At 44.1% G+C, this 15176-nt stretch overlaps 1 protein-coding gene across 1 annotated transcript in view; it reads left to right on the top strand.

The window, feature by feature from the left end:
• Positions 1–67: 67 nt before the first annotated feature.
• The window catches only part of SEZ6L (seizure related 6 homolog like), a 248393-nt gene continuing 233284 nt past the window's right edge, over positions 68–15176 (top strand). Inside the window, exon 1 of the mRNA XM_069081915.1 lies at positions 68–425. Coding sequence (XP_068938016.1) covers positions 335–425 — 91 coding nt within the window. The 5' untranslated portion in view covers positions 68–334. The remainder of the gene's footprint in view (positions 426–15176) is intronic.

Below are 15176 nucleotides of genomic sequence, written 5' to 3'. Positions count from 1 at the left end.
GCCTCCCGCACGCCTGCCGGGGCTCCCCTGGCCCGCGCTCTCTCCCCACCCCTCCCCTCCCCCAGCCTGGCGTCTCCCCTCACTTCCCTCCCTCTCTCCCCACGCGCGCCGCCGGACCGACCCGGAGCCTCCAAAAGCCCTAGCCCGAGAGCAAGCGAGCCGGCCGAGCCCCAGCTCTCTCTCCCTCCTCCTTCTCCTCCTCCTCTTCCTTCCTCCTCCTCCTCTTCAGTCTCCCCTCCCTCCTCCTCTTGTACAGCCAAGTCCGTGGGTCTCTCACTCGCTTGGCTGGTGGGTCCCCACAGCAGCCACCACCTCCACCGCGGTCTCCTCCAGGATGACCGGGACCGGGCCGCCAGCCGCGGGGCGCCTGCCACTCTCACTGCTGCTCGTCCTTCTGCTGGGGAGTCAGGCGGCTCAGCTAGGAGGTAGGAGAGAGCTTGCCCTCAATCTGTGCTGTAACGGGGGGCTGTGGAGGGGGCGCGGCGGGCAAAGTTACAGAGAGTGGCGGGCATCAGGACACTGGGGTGGGGGTGCGCTTTTGAGTCAATTCCGACCTAGGGCTCTGCGACGAGACCAGGGAATTCCCTCTTTTTCTGCGCTCGGACCCCAGGGGTAGCCAGAACAGAGTCAAGTTGGTGGTCCCTTGCTCTCTCCGGGTTAGGATTGTCCCAGGCTCTAGAGATCACCCCCCTCCAACACTCACCCATACACATACTCCAGGCCAGAACAATCTCGTCACCCACCCGGGATCCCCGGGATATGAAAGCTCAAAAGAGACTCCGGGGCGGGGCGGGAGTTGGGGGGTGGGGGGGTATCAAGGAGGAGTGGATGGGCTTGGGACGTGATGGAACCGTGAGAGAGGGTCGAGGAGTTTAGCCCAGGACCACTCCGGTTCTGGCGGTTCCGACGGGGATGTCCCGGATTGGGAGTGGGGGAGGGCTAGGATCTGTGCCCCCGCTTGGATCCCGAGGGAATTGAGCTCTCTGCGGGGACACCTCAGCCTACGGCCTCCCAGCAACTTCTAGGGCGTAGCTTCCCAAGGGGAAGAGCTGATCTGAGCTGGGAACTTCAGGGGAGGGGGAGGATGAAAGAGGGAGGCAGGCTCCTAGCTTGAAAGAACTCCCATATTAGGGAACCCTAGTGGACTCCACCCCTCCTCCTTTCTCACAGGCTAAGATCTCCGAGCACCATTAGCCTAGAGTGCTGAACAGAAAGTCAAGACTGCTTTCAATGGTCCTGCGCTTTCCTAGGAAGATAGAAGGGTTTAAGAGAGAGTGGCTCTTTAAAGCTCTCCCATCCCACAGTCCCCAACCCCACCCTCTTCCCTACTCCCCTAACCCCACTGGTCCCTTGGATGGTCTCTCCAGAAAAAAAACTTGAGGGGAGGTGAGGAGGGGAGAAAGGGGAAGACATTCCTAAACTCAGGGAGGGATGACCCAAAGAGTTAAGGATTTGGAACTCAAGGACTCTGAGGAGGCTCCATTATTATTTCTCTTTCAACCATTGCCAGCTACACACTCCCCAGTACCGGGAACAGCGCCCCTCATGTTGAAAGAACTAACAGGGCTGGGGCGACCCAGGTTACGGGTAGGTGGGAGGATATCCTAAGCAGAAACCGTTTGGGGACAAACATCTTCCTAGTTCTAGCCTCTAGTCTGGGCTGCCTCTGACCCCAGGCTGGGTTTAAGTGGCTCATCTCTTCTCTTTGGCCAAAGCCCAGGCTCTCCCACACCTGCGTGTTCAGCACCGGAGCCTGCGGACAGCTCCCAGCGCGGGGGCGCCTTGCCTTTTCTCCTTCAAGTCTAGTTTTTCCAACCAAAGCAGGTTTTTTAATGCATCCAACAGGCGCTATTATATCCAGTTGACTCTATGTCTACGTGTGCAGACTAGAGAGAAAATAATGCATAACCCTTTGTTTAACAAAGCATATCGTTAAAGCCCCCGGGGTTGATGAGCCAGTCATATTCACAATTTAAACCAGGCTTGGACAGTCTCATTCAAAACAATTGCTTGATTTAAATAAATCCCTTCTTGCCACAGCATGCCCCCATCCTAATTAGCTGCCTCTTTCAGCACAAAGGCTTAATGCCTTTGAAATTGTTTCTGCCCCACCAGACCACCCCCTTTTGAAACTGGACACTCACAGGATAAAGAGAATCTACCCTGTAGAATCCCAAGATCATAAAAGAGGAGTCCTCAACCAGAGAGAACTCTGCCCTCAAACCATCATTATCTCTGCCCACCAACCTTTCTCCCTCTCTTCACTAGAGGCCCCTCTCCCAGAAGTCAGGGTTTAAAAAAAGAGACAGTGACATTTTAAACTAAACCAGGAATTTTGATGGTTAGTTTCTTTTGCCTTTAGCAAATAAGGAGACTGAGTCCCAGAGAAATGGAGTGATTTGCCTTAGTCCAGACAGCAAATTGGTGGCAGAGCTAGGGACTACAATGTAAGTGTCCTGACTCCAAGTTCAGTGCTTTTTCCAATACAAATTCCCTACTCTTCCAATGATGTCTCACATTTTGTCCAGCTGCCCAATGCTGCATGGCTAGCCAGCATATATTTTTAATTAACTTTAGGTCAGCAACAAATTAAAGTCAACTGATGTAATACTTACCAAGGGCTCATTAATAACCATGTTATTCTAACTTCAAGACATTGACTCATAAGAGAGTGAGTGAAGATAGCCAAGAGATAGTTCCTGCTAAGATGGTAGTATCAAAGGTGGCCTTCAGTACATTTGACCTTCATATTAAATTTCCATTTTTAATGGCAAGAGGGAGAGATGTATAGTATAAAGAGACAATTCTTGTCCTTGGTTTTGATGCTGTTGTATGACCTTGGGAATTATATAACATGACCTCTATGGACCCAAGTTTACTCATCTATAAAACAAGGGGATTGGACTAGGCTAGGGTTCCTCCTAAATCTGACATCCTATACTACAGCTTCCTTTTAGAGTTTCAATGTTCTCTGTTCTGTTTCCGAAGGTTCCTCCCAACTATCATGTCCTGTGTTCTGAAGTCCCTTTCAGCTCTCACAGTATATTTTGTGCTACGAGGTTCCTTCCAGCACCAACATCTCATGCTACATGTTCTCTTCTATCTCTCACTTCTCTGTCTCTCTAACAAAAAGATCCCAAATCCATTCATGCCTGATCTAGAAATAGTCACTGATGGATAAAGCCTAAATCCAGAACTCCTTCTTGGAGAAAGTTTGGAATACTTGAAAAGGACTTGCTTCCATGTGACTCCTCTTTTGTCCACGTGCCATCTTATTTTAAGACACAAAAAATCTGATTCCTGGTGACATATCAGGTCAGGGGTGGTATATTTTATGGGGAGACTTGTGGAAGGAAATGGTAGAAAGATGAAGGCAGACAGTGCTATAAATGTGAGATTGTATTAGTTCTCTTAGTTTTTTTTTTAAGAAATATTCATTCTAAGTCTGAGATTTGCTGTTTCTGTGTTCTGAGTTCAAATCCAAGCTCAACTGCATGTATGACCTTGGGCAAATTCCTAGTCCTTCCTGGGCCTCAGTTTCCTACTATGTAAAATGAGCGAATTGCTGTCTTAAGTTCCTTCCAGCTCTAAGTCCTTTGGTGCTATAAAATCCAAACTCAAGGTTTTGTGGCCACATGGCTAAACATAGTCATTGTAAGTTTGTGTTTACTCTATGGTTCTTCCTTTATGAGTCCCTTGGAGTTCCATTTATAGTTTCTTCCTCAAGAGGATCTTTCTCTCTTTGGCTGATGGAATCTTACTGGTGTTCAGATGATTCAGTTGGGCACAAATAAGTCAAATGATTCATTCTCTCCCCCCACCTTCCAGTAATAAATGGTGTATCTCATCAGGCTGGGGTGCCTTGTTCTCTACATCATGTTCCAAAACATATCCCTGTAAGTTGCTTGGTGGGGAGAGGGAGAAAAGGCTCATTTTTAGTTATATTTACATTATCAACTTCCCATCACTAATTTTCACTAGGGGGTGCTCAAGCTAAGAAGGGGGATAATAAAGTGGAGCAGCTTCCTTTCCTGGGGAGATGTGAGTGGCCCACTCAACCCTCACATACAAAAATGAAATGAACCATTAAGAGAGATCTCTGCCCTGATTTCAATTTGTCTTTTTGTTTCCTCTGAAGGAATAGTCTGGTCTAATGGAAAGAGTGCTGGACTGGAAGTCAAAAGACCAGGGTTCAAAATCTGACCCTACCACTGACTGACTAGCTGAGGGACTTTGGGCAAGTGACAACATCTCTGGACCTCAGTTTCTTCCTCTGTAAAGTGGAGGGTTTGGACTAATATGCCCTCTTGGGTTCCTTCCAGCTCTAAGTCTACTCATTCCCTAGGCTTGTCAGCATCATAACCATCCTCAGTCAGAGTTCATATCTGTAAGAAAATGCTAATGGCCACCATCCTTCAAGGCTTAACTCAGGTTCTATACCTTCTAGGAAGACTTCCCTTATAACCAACCTTTCCCAAATCATAAATGACTACTCCGTCCTCAGATCTCACAATCCTTTCTTTATATCTCTCTTATATGCTTACTGCTCTTACTATGGCCATTTGCATATGAACGATCTTCTATTATACGTTAAGTTTCATGAGGACAAGGATCAGCTCATGCAATGCTTAGCATAGTTCTCTGAACTCAGCAGGTGCTTAATAAATGTTTGTTGAGTTGAATTGTTGGGCAAGAATAAAGATGGTCCCTTCTGTGTCAAGGAGGAAGATGAGAAGAAAGGGGATGTGGAATGGTGATTGGCATGACTATGAGGTAAGATTCTCCCAGGATGCATTTCTCTAACAGCAGGGACATCATAAATGCACAACGGCCCTTCTGTCCTTTCACCACTTCACAGCATGCAATGGCTAAATGCACTGAACTGGATGTGAAAGGCCATGAATGAACTGTTTAAAGGAGCCTGGTTGGCTCTGGCTTACCTGTGAGGGGGCTCAGGTGACTGTGCTTTAGAACAGGCAGCCAGGGTCCATCATGAGAGTTGAGCTGACACAAAGAAGGCAGACCCCTGTTGCCAGAATGAAGCAGATGGCTGTGACAATTATCTGGGTGATCTGGGCCAAAGTCACAGGGGTAGGATGGGAAGGAGAGGGACTTGCCTGGATTACCCCCACATGCTTGCCTTTGGCTGGTAGAAGTTTGGCAATGGGATCCTTGGTGCTCAGTCTCAGAAATTGAGAGATCCTGGTGTTTCAGATTTGCCTCCAAGAAGATATGGGCCCTCATGGGCATTTACCAGTACACAGAGCAGGTTCATAGTGTAAAAAGAGGTTCCTAGTTAGATTGTTCTTGCCTGGGAAAAAGGGAGGAACATCCAGAAATACTGTTTTAAAATGCATGTGGGGGCAGCTAGGTGGAGCAGTGAATGGAGCATTGGCCTTGGAGTCAGGAGGACCTGAGTTCAAATCCGAGCTCAGACACTTAACACACACACACACACACACACACACACACACACACAAACCTAGCCATGTGACCTTGGGCAAGTCACTTAACCCCAATTGACCCTCCAAAAAGCAAAAAGAAATGCATGTGAAGTAGCAAATGTCTTGTGTAGGGTAAGATGACCAGAGCAAGCAAGACATCAAAAGCTCCCTAACTAATGATAAAAGCAATAGACTTAAAAATCAAACCTCTCTCAATCTCCTCATCTGTAAAATGGAAAGTTTAATAGCACCTATATTAGAAGGCTCTTGTGAGGATCAGAATATATCAAAATGTCCCTAAAGTTCTTTATAAATGTGAGTGAATCTGGTATTATGGTGCGTTGTGTGGTGGACAGAATCCTGAAGACCCAGGTTCAAATCCTGCCTTTGACACTTACTAATTGTGTGACCCTGGGTGAATCATTTAACATTTCTGAGCCTCAGTCTCCATTTCCTCCACTAAAATACACTACCTTGTTACACTATATGGACTCAGACTGTTTCCTCTTTTGAAAAATAGGGAAAATAATCTGTGTTCTGCTTTCCTCACAGGTGAAATTATATGATCTTAGAGGGTTGTTACCAAAATTTAATGAGATTTTATATAAATATGTATGTGTGTGTGTGCATGTGAAACACTTTGGAATCCTTAAAGTACTATATAAATGCTAGTTATTATGATTATATTAGAAAATAATGCCCTGTTAGACTGTAAGCTCCTTGAGGTCTGAGACTGTCTTTTGCCTTTCTTTGAATTCCCACCACTTAGCACAGTGCTTGGCACTCAATAAGTATGTTTGATTGACTGAGATAATAAGTGAGAGCAAGTTCTGCTTTACAAATGCAAGATACTTATTACAAATGCAAGATAATTATTATTATTCATTTATTATTATTGTTGCTTTGCAATTATCTATTATACAATTATTATTATATGCTTTACATGTCATTATTTTTGCTTTAAAAATGAAGATACTTATTACAAATGCAAGATAATTATTATTATTCATTTATTATTATTGTTGCTTTGCAATTATTATTATATGCTTTACATGTTATTATTATTGCTTTACAAATGAAGATACTTATTACAAATGCAAGATAGTTATTATTATTCAGCAACAAAATACACCAAAAGCAACAGAACAAGAGGAAGGGAAACAGAGGGGAATCGAGGCAGGAGAAGGCCCTCAGTTTCCCTGCCTTGGATCACTGGGGCTGAAAATGAGGAAGCTGGACCGATATCAGGCCATTTGTCACAGGGGGTGATGTGGACCAGTGTCCACTAGAGGTAGTGATGAGACCACACAAAGCCTCCTGTGCATTGCGAATGAGAATTGAAAGAGCTCCATGGCTGAGCTCCTGGGCCCCAGACAGTCTGTGGTTCTGGGTAAATATCATTTTGTTTGTCTGCAGTGGGCACCTGACCCTTGGTTACTGAGCTCACGCAAACATTGTACACTTCATGTATACTGAATGCTGACTGAAGATGGGGGGGGAGGGAATAGGAATAGAATCCAGGGGGATCTGCCAAAGGCCCTGGGTGAGAAGTGATGTGGTGGTTAATGTTTACAAGGCATTTTCTACCCTTCTCCCTACTACTCCCGTCCCACAGGAACCCAACAAGCATAGGCATTATTATCCACCATGTTATACTGAGAATTCAAGATTCAGATCTGGTAAAGCCAGATCCCTACCAGGTTGTTATGAGCGCTAGGTGGCACCATAGTGCATAGAGTACTGGGTCTGGAGTCAAAAGGACTCATCTTCCCCTGTTCAAACCTGGCTTCAGACATTTATTAACTGTGTGACCCTGGGCAACTCACTTAACCCAACTTACCTCTGTTTTCTCATCTGTAAAATGAGCTGGAGAAGGAAATTGTAAACCACCCCAGGATCTCTGCCAAGAAAACACCAAATGGGGTCACAAAGAGTCAGACATGACTGAAAATAACTGAACAACAAAAGCCTGTGTGACCTTGAGCAAGGCATTCGAACCTCTCTTAGCCTCAGTTTACTTGCCTACAAAATGAAAGATTTGGACAAGATTCCAAGATTCCTTCCATCTCTAAATCTAGGGCTTCTATTTTATAGATTAGTAAAGTGAGGCTCAGAGAAAAGGAGAGTGGTTGGTCATTCAGAGAGTAAGTGCAAAAACCAAAATCCAGGTTCAATTTCCTTATGCAAAATGCAGGTTTCTTTTCTTTATACTGAAGTTGAAATCTACTGGGATGGTTTTTGTGAATCCTAAAACCAGAATATGGGTATCTGGGACTATGGTGTACCTTGGGCATTAGACTCAGGGTCAGGAAGACCTTGGTTCATATAGCACTTTGGATACTTGCTAGCTGTGTGACCCTGAACAAGTTACTTAACCTCTGTCTGACTCAGTTTCCTCATTTGGAAAATGAGGTTGAAATAGATGGACTCCAAGGTCTCTTTCAGGTCTACATTTTGATCCTAAAAACCTGGATACTTATACTTGGTGTGTCCCATGATGCTCACTGAGACTGCATTGGTGCAAAAGAGAGTCATGTGATTGGGAAGCAATGGCCTGAGAACCAAGAGGTTACTACGGACTAGATGGCCAGCCTCAAGCCCATTAGGTCATCTCTATGAGCCTTGGTTTCTTCTGTAAAATAAAAAGCTACACTTGTTGACCACATTCTATTCTAGGGGTCCTCCTAACTCTTCATTCTAAGGTCTCCTGCATTTCTGATCTTTGCTCTGAGGTCCCTTCTAGTTCTTATATCCCTATGTTCTAAACTTTCCTTTGGTTCTGACATTCACTGTTCTAAGGCCCCTCCCAGCTGTGACATTCCCTGTTCTAAGGTCCCTCCCAGTCCTGACATCCTCTGTTCTAAGGCCCCTCCCAGCTGTGACATTCCCTGTTCTAAGGTCCCTCCCAGTCCTGACATCCTCTGTTCTAAGGCCCCTCCCAGCTCTGACATTCCCTGTAACACTCTTTGTTTCGAGGACCTTCTCAGCTCTGATGTTCTACGTTCTAATGTCCATTCCAATTCTGACATTTTAAGATTCTGGGACTCATGCCTTCTACATGGCTTTCTGTTGTCAGAGACTGAGACACATCCCTACTCTCCTCCATACAAAAAGGCCAAAGTGTACCCTGGCGATAGGCAGTCTGCCAAGGTTGGGAAACTCTCAGGGGAAAGAAAAACTTCAGACTTGGAGCCTTCTGAAGTCGGGGCTAAACCAAGGTTGGACTTTACCAGTATGTCACAGTCTCTCCCTATAGCTAAGCGGCTGCATTTTTGTGGGCAGTCAGGAAACTCACTCCTTGAAAGAGAGAGGGTAACACTGGTCTTTTGCTTGAGTTTCTCATACATGTATCATCATCTAGCTCAGGTGATGGAGGACAGAGGCAGACAGGTGTAAGAATTTGTGCTACCATAGCCCCAGGCAGACTTGTAAGACATTTTTAAAAAATAGGCATATACAGCAATCTGAGACATCTTATAATTTGCATGACATTTCCTATTGGTTACTTAACAGGCATAGTGTCATTGGTGGGTCAAATGTTGATTGGCAGATCAGCCAGCTAGTCACAGAAGATGTAGGGACATTGAACACATCCTTTTCCCTCCACTGATTCAATACAAGAAGGTCCCAGACAGCAGGTTGAGGGTACAAAGTTTGGGCTGTTGTTCCTGAGATGTGAGTTAATCCTGAATACCGCAATAGTGGGACATAGCAAAAAGTATTTGGAACTGGAGTCAAAGGACCTGGGTTCAAATCTTTACTCTGCCACATATTAACTGTGAAACCTTGGTCAATGCACTTCCCCTCTTTGGATCTTGGTTTCCTCACCTGTAAAATATACGGATTTCATTAGATGTTCTCAACAGCCCCCTTCCATTCTAGAACGATGATCTTGTCTCCACTCCCCTATTCCTTCATAAATTCTTGGGATGGGTAGGACAAGGAATGGGAACTTAACAGCTGGAGTTTGAGTATTCCAAAGGGTGGCAAATGCCCTGGCTAGAAACCTTAAAAGGACTGTTTGATGTCCTTAGTTTTCTCCTTCTCATACACTCTCAATTAAATGTATTCTTCTTAGACCTTGAAGACAGAACTAGGACCAATGAGAGAGAGTTAATGGGGATGTTAATTTTACCCCAGTGAAGAACCAACTGACTAATGATAAATAATACAAAGATGTCATGGGTGTAACCATTGGATAGGTAGCGATCTCCTTGTCACTGGGTGTATGGGAATGGAATGTACTAGATGTACCTTTTATTTTCTATGCGGAAGAATGACTAGATTAATGTCCTTTGAGCTTTCTCCTAGCTGAGACTATGGTTATTTGTACAGCTTCTGAGGTCATCTAATGCAATCCCCTACAGGTTAGTTTCATACCTTCCTTTGGGAATCAAATTCCCGAATTTGACAACTAGAGTACTATTAGCTGGACTTTCTCTGTTCCTTCCCCTATTCCATTATGGAAGGAAACTATTTTGAAGTAAGTGTAATTTGACCTTTCAGGGATCCCCCTCCCCAATCACTTGCCAATGTTCTGATGACATCCTAGGAAAGAGATCCCTATCTCAGAATCAGAAGACCTGAGTGTTAGTTCCAGCTATAACATTAATGCTATGTGTTATACTGAGCAAGACATTTCTACTACCTGGGTCTCTTTCTCTTCATCTACAAAATGATGGTATTGAACTGGATTGTTTTCTAAGGCTGCTCCCAGCCCTGACATTCTATGTTTTGAAGGCCCTCCCAATTATATTCTAAGGCTTTCTTTAGCACTGATAGCCAGTGATCTATATTCTAAGAAGTTCCATCAAGCTCTGCCTCTTAGAATCCCTGATTCTAAGGTCAATCAATCAATTTATTAAGTGCCTACTATGTGCCAGACACTCTGCTAAGGGCTGGCAAGACAAAAAAGAAGCAAATGATAGCCCCTGCTCTCAAGGAGCTTCCAGTCTAATGATGGAGACAACATGCAAACAAATATATACAAAGCACCTCTATCTAGGATAAAGAAAGCAGAAAGAAGCATTAAAATTAAGAGAGGTTGGGGAAGATTTCCAGAAAAAGGGAGGAATTTAGGTGGGACTTAAAGGAAGCCAAGGAAGGTCAGAGAGGAGGAGAGAGAGTATTCCAGTTCTAAAGTCCTTTGCCATGTGGAGTTTTAGGTCTGAAGGTCCCTCCAAACACTAGTATTCTATCAATCATATAGGAAGCCTTTATTATGTACCTACTATTTACTGGGCTTGGGTCTGCAGATAAAAATACAAAGAATGAAACAATCATTACCCTCCAGGAGCATCCATTCCAATGCAGGGGACTTGTATATAAATATACGTATAGACAAATAAAGTTAAGAAATGCAAATAAATATAAGGTCTATAAGAGGGACAGTACAATCCTGGCAGGGCAACTAGGTGGCTGGATGGATAGAGCCCTAGGCTTGGAATCAGAAAGACTCATCTTCCTGAGTTCAAATCAGGCCTCAGTCACTTACTAGCTGTGTGACCCTGGGCAAGTCACTTCACCCTGTTTGTCTCAGTTGCTCACCTGGAGAAGAAAATGGCAAATCCCTCCCATATCTTTGCCAAGAACACCTCAAATGAAGTCAGGAAGAGTGTGAAATGACTTGACAACAACAAAGGACACTAGCAGTTGGGGGTCATAAAAGGCTCCATTTGGGTGGTGATGTCTGAGCTGGGTCTTGAAGGAAGAGAGGGCTTCTGTGAGACAGAAGTGAGGAGTAAATTCCAGATACAGAGAACAGGTACTGCAAAGTGATGGAGATGGGAGAGAGGAGATGGAGTGTCATGAGGGAAGCTGTTGTTCGTCCTTTGTTTTTGAAGAGGACCATGACATCAGGAAGGGGATGCCATGGCTTGCAAGTGAATTGGATTTAAGTGAGGCAGGGCTGTGTAGTCACCAACCTCACTTTCTTCTCCAGAACCACCTTGGTCCAGGAGCCAATATATATCAGGACACCTGGAGATGGCCCATCTGTGAATGAGGGATCACAGAATAAAAGGGGAAGAGAAAATTATGCTTCAAAGATAGGTTGGGGGCTTTGAAAGTTAAATGAAAGAGTGTGAATTTGATCCTAGGAGCCATAGGGAACTAGCTACTGGGGCTGGTTGCCAAGAGTTGATATAGTCAGATCTGCACTTGGGCAGCACCGTAGGAGAGAAGCATCAGAATTGCTGCCCCAACTTTCAAAAGGCAAGTGGCAATGGCAGACTAAAGCTCAGGGGACAGATTGGGACTGGATACCAAGATCTTAAGGAACATTCTCTGTTCTAGGCTGTCCATGCCAACGCTAGCATTCTGTGTCCTGATTCCAAAATCTTTCCTAACTCTCACATTCGTATGATTCTAGTTCACTCCAGAACTAGTTATTCCTCCAGAAGCTACCTATCTTATGGAAATCTGTATATCTTTATACCCAGAAGGACAGGGCAAGGCTTAGCACAAAGGAAGCAACTGGATATGGTGACATTTCAGACACCAGCTTGGGGAAGGTGGCAGAGATATTGCTATTTGGGGTCAGGAACCCGATAGTCCCCACAAAACAGAAAATGGACGTAGAGTAGGGGGAAGGAGGAAATGGCATAACTTTTAAAAATCCTATCTCTTACAAACATAAATGTACATTTCCCCCCAGGGCCCCTATATCCACTCAATCTTTATTTGCCTCGTTTGCTTCTCTGTAAAATGGGCACAATAATAGTGCCCATCTCTCAGGGTTGTTTTGAGGACTCAATGAAATAATATTTGTAAAGCACTTGACAGTGTCTGGCACATTTACTATGTAAATATCATTGTTGCCAATCTTACAAGCTTGAATAAGCCATTTTATTCCCTTGTTTGCTCAGTTTACCTATCTAGAAAGTAAGGGGGTTGACAGGGCGATCTCTAAGGTCCCTTTTAGCCTCCCAGTGACTTGAGTGTCAGACCTGGAGTCAGAAAGACCTCAAATCTTGCCTCAGCTACTTACTCATACACTTAGCTTTGTGACGCTAGGCAAGTCAGCCCTCCTCCACTTCACTCTCCTCAGCTATAAAATAGGACTAATAATACCACCTTTTTCACGGGATTATTATAAGGGTTAAATGAGATTATAAGTATTATGCTTTGTAAAGCTCAAACTACTGTCCCCTAATATCAACAGGTAGATGGCCATTGGCCTTGTTTAGAAGGTACAAGGTTGGCCCCATGGGAGGTTAGGAACTGAGTAAGAGAGATATTTGGCCCTCTTAATTGGACTCGATTGTACTGTACGTAGTTCAGGCTGGCTGAGCTTGCCCATGGGGAAGGTAGGCACCAGAGAACTGCTGTGGGGGGATCTTCCATGTAGAAGCAGGCACTTTGTGAGGCTGAGACCAAGCCTGCGGGTGAAACTGAGTCTGGTTCTCCCAGGTGGCCCATAGCCTTTTAGAGCAATGCTGACCATTCACTTACAAGTGAAATATACCAGGAACTTGTAAGTTTTTTTCTTCCCCAACTACCATTGTCACAGGAGTCTTCCAATCAGCTTGGGGGGTGGGGAAAAGATCCATCTAAATCTTTCCCCTGCACTCCCTCCCTTTCTTTTCTTTTCTAAATCACTCCCAAAAATCTCCTTTCCATACCTTTCTGACTGTCCTTAACCTCAGTCTTTATGGTTGTTGAGTTGTTTTGTCTATGTCTGACACTTTGTGACCCCATTTGGGGGTTTTTCTTAGCAGAAACATTGGAATGGTTTGCCATTTCCTTCTCCAGCTTATTTTACAGATGAGGAAACTGAGGCAAAGGTTAAGTGATTTGTCCAGAGTCACACAGCTGGTAAAGTCTGAGACCAGATTTTAACTCAGGAATATGAGTTTCCCTGATTCAAAGCCCAGTGCTCTATCCACCACACCAACTAGCAATTGCTTAGTTAACCAGCTCATATTCTAGACAGTTAGGTAGCACAATAGATAGAGTGCTGAGACAGGAAGATCTGTGTTCAAGTTTAATCTCAGACACTTGCTAGCTGTATGACCCTAGGTAAGTCATTTCTCAGTTTCAATTTCTTCCACCATAAAATGGGGATAATAATACCACCTACCTCCTAAGGTTGTAATGATAAGCAGAGTGCTTTGCAGACATTAAACTATCATATAAACGATAGCTATCATCATCGTCATCGACGGGGTCACCTCATGACTCGAGCCTTTCCCAGGGACACTCAGTCAGTTCTGTGGGCTTTCTAAGGGTCTACTCTCTCAAAAATATCTTGAGGGAATAAAAGATCCCCTTTACCCACCAGAGATGAAGCCATCCCCATATGGCAGAAACCATAAGACCAACCATGGATATAAGAAAGAAAGCTATGTCAGCTTGAACCTCCAGCCGATTGTCAAATTTTCAGTCTGAGCACTTACACCTTGGAAATTGGCAAATGCTACAAATCATGGCTTGATTTATTATTTTCTTGATTATCTAGACTTAAGAAATAATGGAGGAAATACAAATTAAACTTAAAAGTGTGTCATGCGTTCTTTTTTTTTTCTCAGAGGGCTGATTGTTAAATACTTACCAGCATACCCCTGGGTGCAGGGATCCACCAAAAGTCACACATGTAATGAGTTAGAAGCAACGAGGTGCAGTGGATAGAACACTGGACTCGGCATCAGAAAGCCCTGAGTTCAAATCTCACCTCAGACTCTTACTAACTTTGTGACCCTAGATAACTCACTTAACTTCTGCCTGCCTCAGTTTCTTCATCCATAATAGCAGCATCTACCTTGCTGAGCTCAAATGGGATAATATTTAAAAATCACTTTGCAAACTGTGAAGGCTTATATACTAATTAGCTATTATAGGTAGGCATCAGAGCCAGGATGAGAAGCCAGGTACTTTGACTCCAAATCCAGTGCTCTTTCTACATGAAACAAGGTCTTAGGGCAGTGGGTTCTTTACTCTGCTCTTGCCCCTTCTCTTGTTGGTTTCTCCCATGGAATCTGGAAAAAGAAACAGATCCCACCACTGACTCAACATTGTTGTGGCCACTGAAAAACTGCTAACCTTCTGAGCCTTAATTTTTTCATCTTTAAAATGGGGCCATTTAAAATGTCTATAAGACGAATCTCACAGTGCTACCATGAAGGTCACACGAGGTAGTACATCTAAATCACTTTGGATCACTTTGAAAATGACTTTAAGCGCTAGATGCATGTCAGTTATTTTGAATGTTTATGTCATGGAAAGGATTCTCATTCAGGTCTGGTTTGGACCAGAAACCTCCAAAGTCCCTTTTAGTTCTGAGTTTCCAGAATTGTGTGGCACTGAGTAGAATCCACTCGCAAGAATTAAAAGGTCCCTTCTATTGAAATATTCTCTGATTTTCCCCAAAAGCCAGGCAGGCAGAAGCATTATTAGTAATACTAATTAACATTTATAGAGCGCTTTATAAATACTAATTCCTTTTAAACTTGCCATGCTCCTGGGAGGGAGGCGCTATTATTATCCCCATTTACAGATGAAGAAATTAAAGCACACCATGGCTAAGTAACCTGCCCATAGTCACACAGATGCTAAATACCTTGACACCAGATTTGAATTCAAGTCTTACTAATTCCAGCTGCATTCTCCCCCACCCCCATCTACTTCACCAACTACCTGCCTCTAGGGCTCTGTATTCATGCAAAACTCTTTAACTAATGGCATCCATTAAATAAATCAGGTATTTAGGCTATATAAATAAGTGAAATCCACCAC

Source organism: Petaurus breviceps, unplaced genomic scaffold (assembly GCF_028583685.1).
Source record: "Petaurus breviceps papuanus isolate PSGF00001 unplaced genomic scaffold, PetGlider_PUasm1.0 99, whole genome shotgun sequence".
Taxonomy (NCBI): Eukaryota; Metazoa; Chordata; class Mammalia; order Diprotodontia; family Petauridae; genus Petaurus; species Petaurus breviceps.
Note: the sequence above shows the minus strand (reverse complement) of the source record. Positions and strands in the feature narration are given on the sequence as shown.